The 17,253-nt window shown below is 37.0% G+C and overlaps 1 protein-coding gene across 2 annotated transcripts; it reads left to right on the top strand.

The window, feature by feature from the left end:
- The first annotated feature begins 240 nt into the window (after positions 1-240).
- LOC107660944 (ankyrin repeat, SAM and basic leucine zipper domain-containing protein 1-like) lies at positions 241-16,962 on the top strand. 2 transcript variants are annotated; one of them, XM_016450387.1, is made up of 13 exons: positions 241-455; positions 609-708; positions 795-917; positions 2,697-2,811; positions 7,537-7,648; positions 8,021-8,155; positions 8,267-8,388; positions 8,995-9,067; positions 10,736-10,792; positions 10,987-11,099; positions 14,068-14,173; positions 14,977-15,066; positions 16,417-16,962. In XM_016450387.1, the coding sequence occupies exons 1-13, from the start codon at positions 348-350 to the stop codon at positions 16,576-16,578; spliced, it is 1,416 nt and encodes a 471-aa protein (XP_016305873.1). In that variant the 5' UTR covers positions 241-347; the 3' UTR covers positions 16,579-16,962. The 2 variants fall into 2 exon arrangements, with proteins under 2 accessions (XP_016305873.1, XP_016305872.1); XM_016450386.1 differs by having other exon boundaries at positions 242-455; positions 14,953-15,066.
- Positions 16,963-17,253: the final 291 nt, after the last annotated feature.

Raw genomic sequence — 17,253 nt, forward strand, 5'->3', positions numbered from 1 at the left:
GTGTGTGTGTGTGGTTTTAATTATGTTTTTATCAGCCAATTAGATTAGAGGAGAATATGCAGTAAATATTTAACTAAAACTGCATTTAGCTAGAACGTTATTTTTCTCGAAATTATATATCTTTATATATGAGAAGCAGCAACAGATTACATTCATGGTAAAAACAAAACAAAACAATAGACATTGTGGAAGATTTAAGAATGCGAGTTACGCTTCTCCATTGGTCGTTTCATTAACATGCACACGTGGGCGTGACTTCCGTATACGTCATTACGTCGGACAGCAATGAGAAATTGCTATTGAAATAATCAGGTGAACAGGAATAATCCTAATAATCCACCATAGTCATGTTAAACGAGATTGGCTATGCCTTTCCTGCTGGCGATGAAAGCGATGGGAGTAACGATGAGTGGGACATTGGGTATTCTGATAATAACAAAAAAACGTGCGCTGAGGTAACGTAAAAGAAAAGGTTCTTTCCCACGTCCAACACTCGTCTCGCCCCATGTGGTATATTTTAGCTAGCATTCGGCCGTTTAGTTTAAGATAGTTATGTACACAAATTATTTGTACGATTAAAAAGCAACCTTTTTTCATCTTGCTGGCAGTTTTCTGAAGCACATCTGAATGGAGAAGATAAAGTATCCACCTTGAAAAGGGCCATTTCTGCACGGAATGTCGACCTGGTACGCGAACTCTTAGACAGTGGTAAGTGCTTGTATTCATAGCTTTTATTTGGCCGACAGAAGTCATAAATTTATATTTAAAAAATGTCTCTCATGGTTATCTATCAGGTCTGGACGTGGAGACACGGCTCGGCTTTGGCTGGACTCCTCTCATGTGCGCTGTCCATGTGGCCCACTATGAGCTTGCTGAACTGCTGCTGGATCATGGTGCAAGTGCAAACTTCAGCAAAGGTAAATGGAGACAAAAGTGTCAAAAGATACTCATAATTCTATTGATTTGTGTATCAGAGCTTCATATCGAAAGAAGAAATGGGGTATTAAGATATTTCTGCATGTATTGTCACCTTTACTTTTTGGCTTTAAAGGAGTATTTTTAGTAATTATATCCTCCTTAAAAACATAGCACTCACATGAGATAAGAGGCTTGTCCTAATACCCACATTTGCGTGATGTAATTTTCCAATATTTTCAAGTGTTGTAAAGTTTTTGCAGAGCTTTATTTACACATTTAAATGCTTTGTATTTTAAACTCCCAAATGTCTGACAAAACAATTCAATTGTGAAGCCTTAATTTAATTGTGAAATGATAAAAAGCAATTGCAGACGTTTTACAAAATACACATACTAATCTCTGCACCAATAAAATGTGCAACACATTTTCTGTTTATTTTTACCACCGAATTATATGTCATGTATAATTAAATGAAAAGGCATTTCTCAGTCTTGTGATTTTGGGGCACATGAGCTCCTGAGCATGATGAATGATGGGATACGCTTAGCCTCAAATACTCAAACCGCTATGAAGCGATATTAGGGATAGTGTGGATTTAGCATGTGGTAAGGGCACTGAGCACTGACCTGGGACAGTCTTGTACACCTACTTCCTATCACATGCAAATGGCCAAGACCGCAAGTGTGGGTTTTTGAGACAGGCCATTTTTCTGTTATTGGGCACTTTTGCTTACAGAATAAAAGAGAAAATATTCAGTGCACCCTTAAGAATTTAAAGTCAAAGGTTGAGTTTGACTAGGTAAGAGCAGGTGCTGTCAATCTGATGTTGCACTACATGGCCTTCCTGTGACTCTTGTGGGTTTTTATTGGAGAGGATGGGGTTTTGCATCAGCCCAATGATATCAGATCAGAAAAGCATGGCTAGACTTAATCCTTCAGGGGGAATAGTTTGGTTTTCATTAATACGGTCAACATTGAAGTAGGTTACATTCTTTTGATTTCAACCCACGTGCTAGAGAGGATGGAAACCAATTAGAGTTTGCCTTAGTGTCCTTCATCTGCCATTACTTAAATGTTTGTGACGCACATGCCGAGCTATTGAAACATGTAATTAATCTGCTGGTGTGTTTTTGGTTTACACGTTGGCTCTCTTAATATTTTTTTCAAAATTGAATGCATCTGTTGGTCATGGTCAAATGTCGGCACATGAGCAACTTGAAGTGATACAGACACTTCCACTGTGTCCATTGAGAAGAGTTCCAGAGGGGGTCTCGAGCAACTGAAGCTGCGGGTTTAGTCAGGAAATAATTAAATGTGAATGCAGCTGCCACTTCCTGGTTCCGCACAGAAGGGGAAGAATGTAGAAGTGATTGATAATGGCGGTATACAGAGCGTGGTGCTGGCGTCATTGCATTGGCCCAACACTGGTGCTTTATTTATTTTCCTGCTCCACCGCAGACACAACTAAACTGTGTCTGCATCCTAGTCCCAAGCAGACCTGCTCCTGCAGTCTAAACGCAGCTATCATCACAACACACAAACCCCTAACATAGATGTGTCTCCTTTCTGCATCAACACAACACTGAGACTGCTCCCGGTCGGATACGTGCCTGAACCACTAGCAGTGTCCAACAACATTAGGCCATATGAGACTCACGTGAAGTATGTACAAGCATGTGTATCCTGTGGTTTGAGCAGTACCACTGCAGAACTTTTTTGTGAATTATAATTTGATTATGAAGTGGTATGTCTGTGTTTTTCCCTAACTTCCTTACATAGACCACTATACAGTTCTGATGGCTGCTTGCACAGCAGCGTCTGCCACAGAAGAGATGATCTCCAGGTGTGTGGCTCTGCTGCTCAGTCGCAAATCTGACCCGAATGTCTGCAACAGGTAAGAAAGTCACTTTGCAAGAAATTAAATCTTAGTACTTTTTTTTTTTTTTTCCCTGACAGAATCTGGCTTCTATCTGCTTAAGTCGTGACGTAAGGAATACAGTTTCCGCGTCCAAGTCTCTACTCGTTTCATTTGAGATTACTATCTCAACAGCCGTTTATGAGCACTGTTTATTCATAACACAGATTTAATCTAAGATTTTAAAAACTCACAGTGTACACTACAGTCTCAGGGTTCACGACGTCCTGGACACCAATATTTTATAAAAGATGAATCACTGTATTGGGATAAAGGGGAAGTGTATATTAGCACCATTTGTTGTTTGCTTTTGGCATCTGATTGAGCATTTGGACCTGAAAACGGTGACGTGTGATGTCAGACTTGACTTAAGTAGATAGTTTGTTCTTTGGCATTTCTAAAAAATATTGTTGTTGGCTACAGTGATTTCTCAGGCCATTTGCCTCAGTGCTTGTCAGTTTCATGCATTGATCTACTGGAATTAAAGGTGCACTGCACACAGTGTTTTTTTCCTGATAAGGCAGTCAGTTTGGGCTTTTATTTTTTCATGTAGCAGCGCAATCATACAAAAGTTTTCAGTTACAGATGGCATTGTAACTTATTTATTCCTTGAGTAAATATGTCCAGTAACGGGGGTTACCGAAAATCAAAAACATTCGGCTGGGCCTCATAATGGGATCTGCTCCATGTAAAATAGCTTTTATTGGCCTACGTGTATTATTGATTATGCATCTCCTGTTAGTGTGTAAAGAAATATGCAGGAATTTAGTGCAATGGTTCTCAACAAGTGGGCCAGAGCCCACTAGAGGACCTCAGCAAACTTCCAAGAGGGCCTCAAGATGACTTAAGATAGCTTAGTTGAAAATAAGCCAAAACTTTTTTTTAATCAACCCCTGACAACTGTTTTTAGTTGTTGTTGTTTTTTTATTTAAAAAAAATCTGTATATACAGTGGGTACGGAAAGTATTCAGACCCCCTTAAATTTTTCACTCTTTGTTATATTGCAGCCATTTGCTAAAATCATTTAAGTTAATTTTTTTTCCTCATTAATGTACACACAGCACCCCATATTGACAGAAAAACACAGAATTGTTATTTATTTATTTATTTATTTTTTTTTACTCTACCTGATAAAATTATTTTAGAAACTGAGTGAAAAATATTTTTTAAATCCTTTTTCCTTATTTTTATCCATATCCTGTAAATCATGAATGACTGGAAAAGTCATGGGGCTGAATATTGTTGTGGACAATGAGGGGCCTTTAGTGAACGGTTTAGTTCGGGCTTGGGTGTGCACTTGTTCAGCAAACAAGGTAACCTACACACGTGTTTCATCCAATAATGGTATCATTAGTTCAACAAAACACTTGTAAGGAAGGACAGTTTGATGATTTACTTTGCATAGGGGCGAGAGTGAGGAATGCATGCAGTGTAATCGTGCAAAGTACAATCAGAGCAGCAAAGGAATGGTTCTCAATCGGCTTTCTCCTCAGAAGAGTCCGTTTGCAAGCCTTCATGCGACACACATATAGTAAACGCAAATGTTGTTCACTTTGCTGTGCATAACGGCACCAGATTAATAAAAAAAACCCACAACATATTCACCCGCATTCTGTTTTCTATCATGCGTTGTTGAAGTTTGTGATGTAAGTTGAACGCAAATTCACCAGGGTTTAATATAATCAAGTAAATGTGAAACCTGACCAACGCTACAGGGGGCACTGGGAACAATCAGACTTGGACCGCAGCAAACGTGTCTAGTGTATAAAATGAGTTATCCATTTTTTAAAAGACCTTACTGTAGACCTTCATCCTTCATCTCATCTGCATGCATCCAGGTCTAACACTGGATAGTCACAAGCACTGTCTAGCCCTGTTGATTGAGAGTATGTGAAAAAATTCTCCCAGCAGCTACAAAACATTAACACTGGCCAGACAGTGTTTCAAACAAGTCTTCCTAACAGCTCTGTTCGGGAGGTGATGTGTACTCAATAGTGCATTGACTGAGGCATTTTTCAGGGCAGCCTCCAGCTGCTTATCATCTGCCACCCAAACTGCGATTCATGAGATTCATTATTTGAAAATTGCTGAGACGAAAATTTTACATTTGGTTTCCATTCTCTTTCACATGTGAAATCACAGGCCTATAATAAATGTTGAAATGCCTCATTATGATTATATAATTTAATCAATTGTATAATTATAAGAAATGAATGGGACTGCACAATTAATCAAAATAAAACTGAAATCTCAATATTTCATAATGCATTTATCAAATCAAAGGTTGCTATTTAAATAATTACACAGTCTGTTGCACATAGTGAAGCGCAGCCATGTGTTCATTTACATGCATTCATGTATTTTACAGCGTTTCACTAGTATTCTGCCAAAATAAAAGCTCAAGGATTCAAAATGTTAAAAGTTGAGGGTTTGAGTGTTTGAAACTGAAAAATTTGTATTGTAACTTCTAATGTAAAATTTTTGCATTTATTCATTTTTATTTTACTGTACAATTCTAATCAACAGTAATATAGTTCTGTCTTTATTTTTTTTTAGAGGTCAAACTAATAATAATTATAAATGATGAAAATAGTTGTAATAAATAAAATGACAGCAATATAAGCTTTCTTTGGAGGTACTTTAAATCATTTACATTTGATATTTCTTACCTATATTTATTTTGCAGAACTCACAAAAAAGCTATTTGAATAATGTTTCAACAGTTTTTGTTCATACAATAAAAGCCATTGGGGTCCAACACAACAGTAGACTCATTTTATGGAGCAAAAATAAATAAATAATAATAAATAATGATGGTGATAATATTTGTAATAAATAAAATAATAGCAATATATTTTTTCCAAGTTGTGCAGCCCTATATACAAATAAAATATAAACAACAAGAGGACCAGCATATGACTATATATAAAATATAAACAATAAGAATATACAGTATTTTATCTGTTTACTTTCATGTCATGTGACTATTAACCAACATCAGGGAAGCGGAAACATGCAAATGTGTTGTTAAACTATTGAAATATTTAACTTTCTTATAAAGGTACTTTAAATATTTTACATTTAAGGGGTTCGGCTGTGGGGTTGGTTTTGTCCATACAATAAAAGTCATTGGGGTCCAAAACAACAACAAAAAAATAGTTTTTTGAGTGTCACAGAAGGAAGCCACATTGCAGGTATTGAGATGTTATGAATTGCAGACATTTTTACATAAAAATGTTTCAGTCTTTAATTGTAGTGAGAACTCAATCCAGACGTCACTGGGCCCAGTGACCTTACAGAAAGCATGTTTTGCTGAGCATGCAAGTCTTCTGCTACTGCCTCTTCCGTTCTTTCATGTAGTTTATTTGATGATGTGCCCAGTGAGGCTTTTGAGCAGCCATGCTGACAAGCATATGTTATTCCAAATTATTCTGATTTCAAACATCAGTTTAGTTATTGTGTTGCATTTATAGCAGCTTCTTACTACTCCCCTTGATGTAAATACTTGAAAGTTATGGTTTTACCCATAGGATAAATCCTGTTTACAGCAATTATGATCTTGTTTTATTGATTCAATAAGCTTTCTTATTCCTCCTGTGGTTTTCGTGGAAGGACAGCCTGGGAAAATGCGTTTAAGACGGCACACATTTGTCACAAATACAGTCACTGAAAGGGGAAATGCGTAGATAGCGATGAGATAATGTCAAGATGAACAATGATGGTGCCCTTGCTCACCTGTGCCTGATGTTGTGGAGTTAAGTTCACCACCGTCACATTCTCTGGGAAATGCCAGCTAGGTTGATTGATAGCCTCAGGATTTTCCTATAGATTTAAGGTGTGATGTTTGACACTGTGATCTGTAGATAAAACTATATTTACGACAGTGACACGAGCACTGAATGCAGATGACTAGAAAGTTCCTCTTTTGTGTTTTTTTTTTTTAAATTTTTTTTACAGGTAATAGATTGTCCTAAGTTAGGTGTAAAATGTTTTTGTCTTTGTTTACTTTGGCGCAGTAGTACTCTTTATGGTGATTTGATTATTCTGAAGGGAGTTTCATTTAAGGGTGATTTACAAACAGGGGCATCATGAACCTGTGTTTATGAGGGAACTTCAATGTTATGTTATGATATTATCGCAGACGATATATATCGCACACCCCTAGTAGTTACCCCCCTGGAGGCTGGGGGGTGGACGCCCTTGAGGCTGGTGCAAGACAGGGACACGGGGAAGACCTCCAGGGTGGATCAGGCAGTCCGAGGAGCCATGGCGGATCGGGGGACTCGGGAGGCCATGGCGGATCGGGCAGTTCAGGAGGCCATGGCGGAGCAGGCAGACTATGAAGCCATGGTGGAGCAGGCAGACTAGGATCAGGCAGTTCAGGGCGCCATGGCAGAGCAGGCAGACTAGGAAGCCATGGGGGAGCAGGCAGACTAGGATCAGGCAGTTCAGGGCGCCATGGCGGAGCAGGCAGACTAGGAAGCCATGGCGGAGCAGGCAGACTAGGAGGCCATGGCGGAGCGGACAGTTCAGGAGGCCATGGAGGTGCCGGCCATTCTGGAGGCCATGGAGCATATTTAAATTGTTAAATATAAATGTGGCAGAGAACATAACCCCATATACAGTATGTGTGATTTATTGCCATCAGCATGATCACAGTAACATCTGGCAGTTCTGTTGTATCTTTTTTGTGCTCTTGCTCAGGAGCAGTATGACGTGTTTGATGCTGGCAGCCAGAGACGGCTATTGTCAGGTGATTAATTTGCTGGTTTCACACGGAGCGGAGCTGAACTTTCAGAATGATAATGGACTTACGGTAAGATCATCAATAAAGGCTGTAGAAATAATTAACTTTCTCTATATTAGTTGTTTTTAACCAGCATTTTATCATATTCATTGTCCATTTGTGTCTATTATATAATATTATTATTATATATATTTTTTTTTAAAGATTTATTTTGGGCAATTTTGCCTTTATTATGATAGGGCAGATCAGAACTGTCAGGAAGTGAAGTGGGAGAGAGATGGGGGTGGGATCGGGAAAGGTCCTCGAGTCGGGATTCGAACTCGGGACACCTGTAGCGCAACAGCGCTGTATGTCAGTGCGCTGCCTACAAGGCTATCTGCGCTGACTATCATTATTGCATTCTCCCCTGTATTACACTTTAATATTGTTCTGATGGAGCAGGCACTCATAATAGCAGTGCAGTATGGACGTGAAGCGGCTGTGTTGAAACTGCTTCAACTAGGAGCAGATAAGTTCATCAAAACCAAAACGGGCAAGACAGCAGCTGACATGGCCAAAGTGTTCAATTACCCTGAGGTAGATCTCCAATGTCAGAAATCATAGAAATGTTTTCTTTAGACTACAGTTAAAAAAAATGTGGCTTTTGGTCTTGAGAATGAGAAATATTAAAATCATTGCTCTTTTCAGATGTCCAGGATCCTTGATTCTACAGATCTCTCTACTGTAAATGGCAGTGCACCCACCAAAGCTGAGGCGTTGTATAAGTTTCTCAATCAAAACCCTGATCCTTCCTCTGCCTGCAAAGAGAGGTGAGCCTCTGTGTCTGTGACTTGGCTTGTATCGCTCTCTAGTGGTGAAAATGAAACGAAATGCTTTTTTGAAAGACATTTTAGTGTTACAGAATATTTATTTTTCAAATAAGTGCTGCTCATTTGAACTTTCTGTTCATCAGAAAATCAATGTTTTCGACAGTGATAAGAAGAAATGTTTCTTGAGCACCAAATCAGCATTTTAGAATGATTTCTGAAGGATCATATGACACTAAATGGCTGGTGAAAATTCAGCTTTGCCATGACAGGAATAATTTACGTTTTAAAATATATTGAAAAAGAAAATATATTGTATTAAATTGTAATATTTCACAACTTTACTGTATTTTTAATCAAATAAGTGCAGCCTTGATCAGTATAAGAGACTTCTTTTAAAAAAATCATTAAAATCCCAACATTTTGAGCGAGATATGTAATTAAATATACACAGTATACACATATATAGAGGGGTAGCAGAAGAGCATAAGTCATATGCTGGTCCTCACTATAAACTATATTTAATCGTTTTACAAATCAACATAAAAGCAGCTGGGCTCAGATGTCAGTATTGTAAATGTGGGTTCATTCTTTTGTTTGATCTTACAGTTCCTCCAAGCTGAGTGATATTGAACTTCTGCTGCATGGTCTGAATCTGGATCATCTCTCAGACATCATGGTGGTGAGCCAGTTGATTTATTTTACCGTTACACTAAATAAATGTTTATTGTAATGCACTTACAATAGAAATATATGGGGCCAGTGTTCCAGAAGTGTTAGGCTTATATTTCTGTTAATATGTTTACATTAATTATTTATTAAAATGTTTATTAGCTGATCTCTAAAATTGTTTAAATTGTCCGTTGTGAGTAGTTTTTTAGATTAATTAACTTATGGTTGTGTGTTACCGGCACAATTCCTGTAGATTAAATTTGTTTTTAACATTTTTTCATGTGCAATACTGTGTGATTGCCCCATAGACCTTTGTTGTAAATGAATTGCAATGTTGATTACCTATGTTGATTTTCTGAGGTAATAACTATTGTCTCTATTGAATATTCCTTCTCTCGTGTCAACTGTCTTTTTTTTTTTCTTGAGAATGAGAAATATTAAAATCATTGCTCTTTTCAGATGTCCAGGATCCTTGATTCTACAGATCTCTCTACTGTAAATGGCAGTGCACCCACCAAAGCTGAGGCGTTGTATAAGTTTCTCAATCAAAACCCTGATCCTTCCTCTGCCTGCAAAGAGAGGTGAGCCTCTGTGTCTGTGACTTGGCTTGTATCGCTCTCTAGTGGTGAAAATGAAATGAAATGCTTTTTTGAAAGACATTTTAGTGTTACAGAATATTTATTTTTCAAATAAGTGCTGCTCATTTGAACTTTCTGTTCATCAGAAAATCAATGTTTTCGACAGTGATAAGAAGAAATGTTTCTTGAGCACCAAATCAGCATTTTAGAATGATTTCTGAAGGATCATATGACACTAAATGGCTGGTGAAAATTCAGCTTTGCCATGACAGGAATAATTTACGTTTTAAAATATATTGAAAAAGAAAATATATTGTATTAAATTGTAATATTTCACAACTTTACTGTATTTTTAATCAAATAAGTGCAGCCTTGATCAGTATAAGAGACTTCTTTTAAAAAAATCATTAAAATCCCAACATTTTGAGCGAGATATGTAATTAAATATACACAGTATACACATATATAGAGGGGTAGCAGAAGAGCATAAGTCATATGCTGGTCCTCACTATAAACTATATTTAATCGTTTTACAAATCAACATAAAAGCAGCTGGGCTCAGATGTCAGTATTGTAAATGTGGGTTCATTCTTTTGTTTGATCTTACAGTTCCTCCAAGCTGAGTGATATTGAACTTCTGCTGCATGGTCTGAATCTGGATCATCTCTCAGACATCATGGTGGTGAGCCAGTTGATTTATTTTACCGTTACACTAAATAAATGTTTATTGTAATGCACTTACAATAGAAATATATGGGGCCAGTGTTCCAGAAGTGTTAGGCTTATATTTCTGTTAATATGTTTACATTAATTATTTATTAAAATGTTTATTAGCTGATCTCTAAAATTGTTTAAATTGTCCGTTGTGAGTAGTTTTTTAGATTAATTAACTTATGGTTGTGTGTTACCGGCACAATTCCTGTAGATTAAATTTGTTTTTAACATTTTTTCATGTGCAATACTGTGTGATTGCCCCATAGACCTTTGTTGTAAATGAATTGCAATGTTGATTACCTATGTTGATTTTCTGAGGTAATAACTATTGTCTCTATTGAATATTCCTTCTCTCGTGTCAACTGTCTTTTTTTTTTTATTGGCAGGAAAATTATGTCACTTGGAGTGACCTGTTGATCATGGAGAAGGGGGACTTGGAAAAGGTCATTTAGATCATGTCTTTTTAATAGATGAGAATATAAAAAAAAAATTGTGCAAAACAAACATTTGTTAATGGCTAAAAATATAATGAATTGGTTTCTTTTTAGATATACATATTTTTAGATGTACATCTAAAAAACTACATATATATTCCATAAAATGTTGGTTTACAATAAATCAGCTCTCTTTCTCTTAGATTGGCATAACTAATCCTGAGGATCAAAAGAAGATTCTCAGCACCATGGAGCAGATGCACCTTGATAAAGTAGATCTGGACACCCTGACGCCTCTTAATAACATAGACAGCGGGTAAAGCTCATTTAGCCTCAAGCTAATCTAAACTTTATTGCATGTTTATTATGTATCCACATCAAACCCAAACCATGTTTCCCATGCTGGTAACAGTCTGTAGTGCAGCTAAAGTGCTGTAGAACTCATAGCAGGACAACAGTGTCTTGACAAGGCTTCCATGTAAGCCTGTCTTAATGGTTTAAGCTCTAGTAATGATTTGTAAGGTGAGAAATGAACTAGTGCCGTTTCTGCATGCTCTGGATTCTGACGGATGATGGCGAGTAGGCGGCGTGGTGGCCATGTTTGACTTTAAAGTCTATGCTTAATGAATCTAATCAATCAGTAATTTCTTTATTCCATGTCAGGGAGGTACAGAGAGGGCAGACGGACGCACAGTAAATTGTGCAGTTAAATCCTCTTCTGATAGCTGCTCCATAAACATACATTAAAGGGATATAGAGTTACAGTGAAATTCATTGCCATAGTTGATTTCCTGTCTAATGAGATGTAAACATAAGCAGTTCATAAGTTGTTTCCGGACGATAACTCTGTAGCTTTGATACTGTTATTTTTAGGGCAAAAAAACAATGTTAAACTGTTATTTTTTTGAGTGGTTGGATTATTTAAAATATATCAGCTAATTGGCAGTTTATGTGACCTGATACAAATTGATGGATCTTCTCATGGTGCCTGTTGGGACGGTGGCATTAACCCAGCACTTAGTCGTCCACAAGAGCCTATCACTCATTCAGTCATAGAAAAACTAACAAAGTGACACTCCGAGCCCATCTCTCCGTCCTGAAGGAGACAGTAACTCCACAGTGTCTGACAGTGTTTACCACAGGCTCTGACAGAGTGTTAGAAGAAGAAAACGGCTGCTTGGGGAAATGCTCTGTTAAGATAACACCATCAACATCGCGTGGTATGTGTGAGCCATTACAGGAGTTTGAAATTGTAAGTGATGGCAGAAGTACGCCAAGAATGCTGTCACCAAATTAAGTGATACCATTGGTCATTTAAGAAACATTTGCTTCAGCTTTCAATGTTTGTGACTTTAGGATAAAGAGAACTGAAGGAAATATTTAAGTAAACAATGGTTTCACTTGGTTTATACCATTTGGTGATAGATAAATAGATAGATAGTTACTGTAACAACAGATTTTACAACATTTTTCGGTACAATACGGTTCATTAGTTAACATTAGTTAACTACTTTAGTTGACATGAACTAAGAATGAACAATAGTTCTTCAGCATTTATTCATCTTAATGTTAATTTCAGCATTTACTAATGCATTATTAAAATCACAAGTTGTGTTTGTTAACATTAGTGAATGCACTGTGAACTAACATGAACAATGAACAATTGTATTTTTATTAACTAACATTAACAAATATTAATAATAAATAGTGTAATAAATGTATTGTTCATTGTTCGTTCGTTTTAGTTAATACATTAACTAATGTTAACAAATGACACCTTATTGTAAAGTGTTCCCCCTTTTTCTTATACATGGTTTATAGATTCTTACATGTTTTGTTCATCAAGATAATCTTCACAAATGAACACAAAGCCTAAATACAATCAGCAGAAGTAAAAAGCTAATCATAGGCTATAAACAAACTACATCACGGTAGTGTTGGGATGTTTGACCAAAAAATCTTTTATCACTGTTTTTTTTTTAGGATTCTGGCGGTTTGACGGTTTATCATGGTTTTTCTGTGACTGCCTTGATATTAATCAGAATGCATGAAACGCTTGCAGAACCACTGCATTTTAATCACTATCCAAACAAACATGCTACATATAGCATGGGCAGTTTTTTATGTAAATTAGATTATTATTTCAAAATGTATAGCAAAAACAGAAGCTTTGTGATATTTTGCTACATAAAACATCTGAACGAAACAAAAACAGCAGACGGGCTGAATGAGAGCGCAAGTTCACTCACTGACAGCTGGTGGTGCTTATGGAACAGCAGTGACACAGAGTTTCCTTGATTACGGCTGTAAACAAAGCAGCGCTGCACTTTTAAATAGTACATATGTATTATATGGAGGTAAGATGAAAAGAAAACACCATTACATTTTTCTGAAGACAGTCAGTTCCCCTCAGAGATACATTTATATAAACCCCTCACCCCCAGGTCAATATTTAGAATTTTCTTCCTATATTTCGCGCATCATGAACAGTGAGCTTGCGCTGCCCGCTACAGTATTTTTTCCTCTTTGCATACCTCTTTAACTTCTCTGGCTTCTGTTAATGGTTGCTTACTGTTTGCTTATTTGCCAAGTTAAAGAATTAGTTGTGCGGTATGAATAGTTCTAAAAGTTTTCCAACCATTAGTCAGAAGTGTATGCAGTTAACGGGGATCTTCCCTCAATTAACCACACTATGTACGTTCTTTAGGCACTTGTTTTTTTTTTAAATGCATACCGTTTGCGTAAACAAAACTGGTTTACCATTTGAACCGGTATATCGCCCAGCATTACATCACGGTTGCGTGATTTCAATGTCACCATCACTAAGCTTCTGACAACTCTGACAAGTCTTTATATAAAAAAAAAAAAAAAAAAATTTATAAACAAAATCAGGCTGTGTGTAGAGGAGTTTACCTGTTAGGCGTGATGACTTTTAATGTCCCTGACAATCTTTGTAGCTAGTTGTTAGCAACTGCTTTTTTTAAAACAAGTATAAAAGCTTTAACAAAAGCACACGGCAAATTACTGTTGTATTTTATGCAATAGAATAAAAAGTAAAACTGTCTTAAGCTTGTGTTATTTCAGGCATTTAACCAAAAAACCCATCAGGGCGATGGGAAGTGCTAAAATGCTAACTCGTTTCCGGGTTTTGGCCTACAAATATGTCATCCCTGCAGCACTCTACTTTGAAAAGTCTAAGCATAAAGGAAGTGGAAAGTTTATTTAACTACTTCATAAGTTCATGAACAAAGAGTGTCATTTGTGAAATGTCTTCTTTTTCTCAGGAGTGAAGATTTCCTTAACTTTCTGATCAGTCTGAAACAGCAGTGCGGTTACTTGACAGAAACCTTACAGGATGTCAACAGCAGATTCCCACGTAGCCCTGCTGAGGTCTGTTGTGTTCTTTACGTATCCGAGTCCTGTGTAAAACATGACCAGTTAGAAGTATTCCTGTCTGTTTCTTTAGTTTCGTATAGCCAGGCTTTTGATTTGTGGTAGTCTGGTCTACATTGCTTTATTCTGACCAAGCACCCACTTAGAAAGAGACGTGTAAAGCAACCAACAACAGTCATTTTTTTTTTTTATGTGCTGTTTAGAAGTGGATCTGAATGAAAGATAATTAAAATAACGGTACATTAGCCAAATGGTTGTACACAAAACACTGCAAAAATAGGAGGGAAATGTATAGACATTGTCAAAATTCACAAAAAGAGAGTTTTGTGTGTATGTGTTCCATGGTGAGAAAAGATCGAGTTTGAAGAACATTGAGGAATGGTTAATTTTTAATTTAAAGCAAATAGCTGTGACTAGACTGGACTGCCCAATTTTATATTTGTGAATGACTGATCTCTGCCACAACGTTTTAAATAAACATTTTTACCAACAATAAATATGCAATCTTACTTTCAAAATTGCTCCATCTGTCAAAAAACTTCATCTGGACGAAATGATTCCATCAGTTTAAGTGTGCATGGCCTCTGAGAGTAACTTCCAAGTGCCTGAAATTATCCAGGACCACAGTCTTGAATAAATGGGAACAAATGAGTTCAATTGTATTTTAAACCTTCACATAATTTTAAAAGTGTTTTCAACTGAAGTGGCAGTAGACAGACAGAGCTATTGTATCTCACGTTTTGTGCCTGCTTGTATGTGATGCCTTTGTTTGACAGGTTGTTCTTACATGTGATCCCAAGAAAGAGGCTCAAGCCCTTTGCACCGAGCTTGTAACTCAGACAGGAGACCTCCAGAAAGAGATTCTCTGTCTTAAGACCCTGCTCAGCAAGGTCAGTCATGTCCACATTCCTTCATGTCCTCATCTTTCTTCTTCTCTGACGCTTCTATTTACAATAGTTTTGTCTAGTAAAAATACTGTGAGAGCAACAGGGGCAGCCGTTTCATCCCTCTTAGATGTTCCTATAGTCTCTTTCATGATGATGACGGGTAATCATTTGTGAACAAATAAATTGAGGACGTTATCCGCTAGCACATTCCAGGGAATTTCTACAGCTCTCATCAATCTCCAATGTGAAATTAGTTTAATCAAACGTGTTTGTAGCTTGTTGTAACTCCTGTTGTTCTCAAAGCATTCAACATATGATTGTGGCAGCCCATCAAAATATAATCTTAATAGAATGCTTTCTTACATAGTGTTTTGTCTTTTGACATAAAAAACATTCCACTTCACCATAACTGATACTCATGCTGCGACGCGTGTGAAATACTGGGTTTTAGGAGAGTTTTTCCCGTGGAATATAAAAGCGAATTAACTCACCCTCAGGCCACCGAGATGTAGATGAGTTTGTTTCTTCATCGAAAAACAGATTTGAAGAAATTTAGCATTACATCACTTGCTCACCAATGGATCCTCTGCAGTGAATGGGTGCCGTCAGAATGAGAGTCCAAACAGCTGATAAAAACATCACAATAATCCACAAGTAATAAGAGTCCACAAGACTTCAGTCCATCAGTTAATATCTTGTGAAGCTAAAGGCTGTAAGTTTGTAAGAAACAAATCCATAAAGATGTTTTTAACTTGAACCGTTAGTGAAAAATTCATCTCTCCTAAATCAGAAGAGAAATATGCAAAGATCAAGCACAGTTTACAAGCAAAAACTGGATTTTGAGGACAACGGGATGGACTGGAGAAAGCATTATTTTGGATTATGGACTTGTATTTTGGTCAGAAGTGACAGTTTAAAGTTAAAATGTCATAGTAATGGCTTTGTTTCTTTCAAATACGTGGCTTTTCATTTCAAAAGACCTTTATTGATGGACTGGAGTCATGTGGATTACTTGTGGATTGTGATGTTTTTATCAGCTGTTTGGACTCATTCTGACGGCACCCATTCACTGCAGAGGATCCACTGGAGAGCAAGCGATGGAATGCGGAATTTCTCCAAATCTTTTCTGATGAAGAAACAAACTACATCTACAACTTGAATGGCCTGAGGATGAGTATATTTTCAGCAAATGTAGATTTTTGGATGAACTATTTCTTTAAGTTTGACGTCACAGGTCCAAGTGCTCAATGAAATCCCAAAAGCAAACAGTATATGGTGCTAATATACACTGATAGTGTGCTCTGATAATAATAATAATAATTTATTCTCTTTTAACCCTTAATTTCTCCTTAGATGGAACACACAGAATACAACTTTCAGCTTCTTCAACCAGTCTCCAATAATGGCCAGAGAGGAAAGGCCCGCAAGAGGTTTGCTGCTGTGCTTGGACTTGGAATGCTTGGAGCAGGGCTTCTATTTGTGCTGTCACAATCAAAAAAACTTAACTATTTTTGAGGTTATGTATTGCAGTGATGTATGTGTTTTAAGTTGTTACCTCAGTATTTTATTAATAATTGTATGTTCTAGATTTAGGTTAAGAATATGTTATGATCACCCTTTTTGTGGTGCTATTCTAGACTGTTATTCAAGTAAATCTGTTAAATGTTCTTTTGGTTTTTCAGACAATGCACTACATAAAAGTTTTCCCAAACCATGTTATCCTTCTCTTTGCTTTGTTTGTAATCACTGTTGTCAGCTTCTATTACAGCGGCATCTGCCGGTCAGAGCTGGACGGCTAGCACTTTTTGTTTTGGAAATTGTGTTTTGATTTATCTAGGTGGCCCAAAAAGAAAAGTCATTGCCAGTCACTGTCTGTGGTGCTGAAATGGCATTTCCGGGTGCAGGACCTCCTTACAACTAAATTCATGATAAAAGCTGGTTACTTGATCAGTCATGTTCAGTTTAATTGAACAGTTGCTTGATACATATTCATTTTCGGGCTTGAGGGGAAAATGAAATGTAATATGGCATGTGCAAGCAGTTTCCCGAAAGCCCTGTTCTGAAAATGTTACATAAGTTCTCTATGAGCAACAAACAATGGCAGCTCCTTTTATCTTTTTAATTTCTTTTAGGTGCATGCATTTATTATGTCATCAAAAGTTAGGCCAAATAAAATGCATTTAAAAGAAC

This window comes from Sinocyclocheilus anshuiensis, unplaced genomic scaffold (assembly GCF_001515605.1).
Source record: "Sinocyclocheilus anshuiensis isolate Anshui unplaced genomic scaffold, SAMN03320099.WGS_v1.1 scaffold3136, whole genome shotgun sequence".
In the NCBI taxonomy this organism is placed as follows: domain Eukaryota; kingdom Metazoa; phylum Chordata; class Actinopteri; order Cypriniformes; family Cyprinidae; genus Sinocyclocheilus; species Sinocyclocheilus anshuiensis.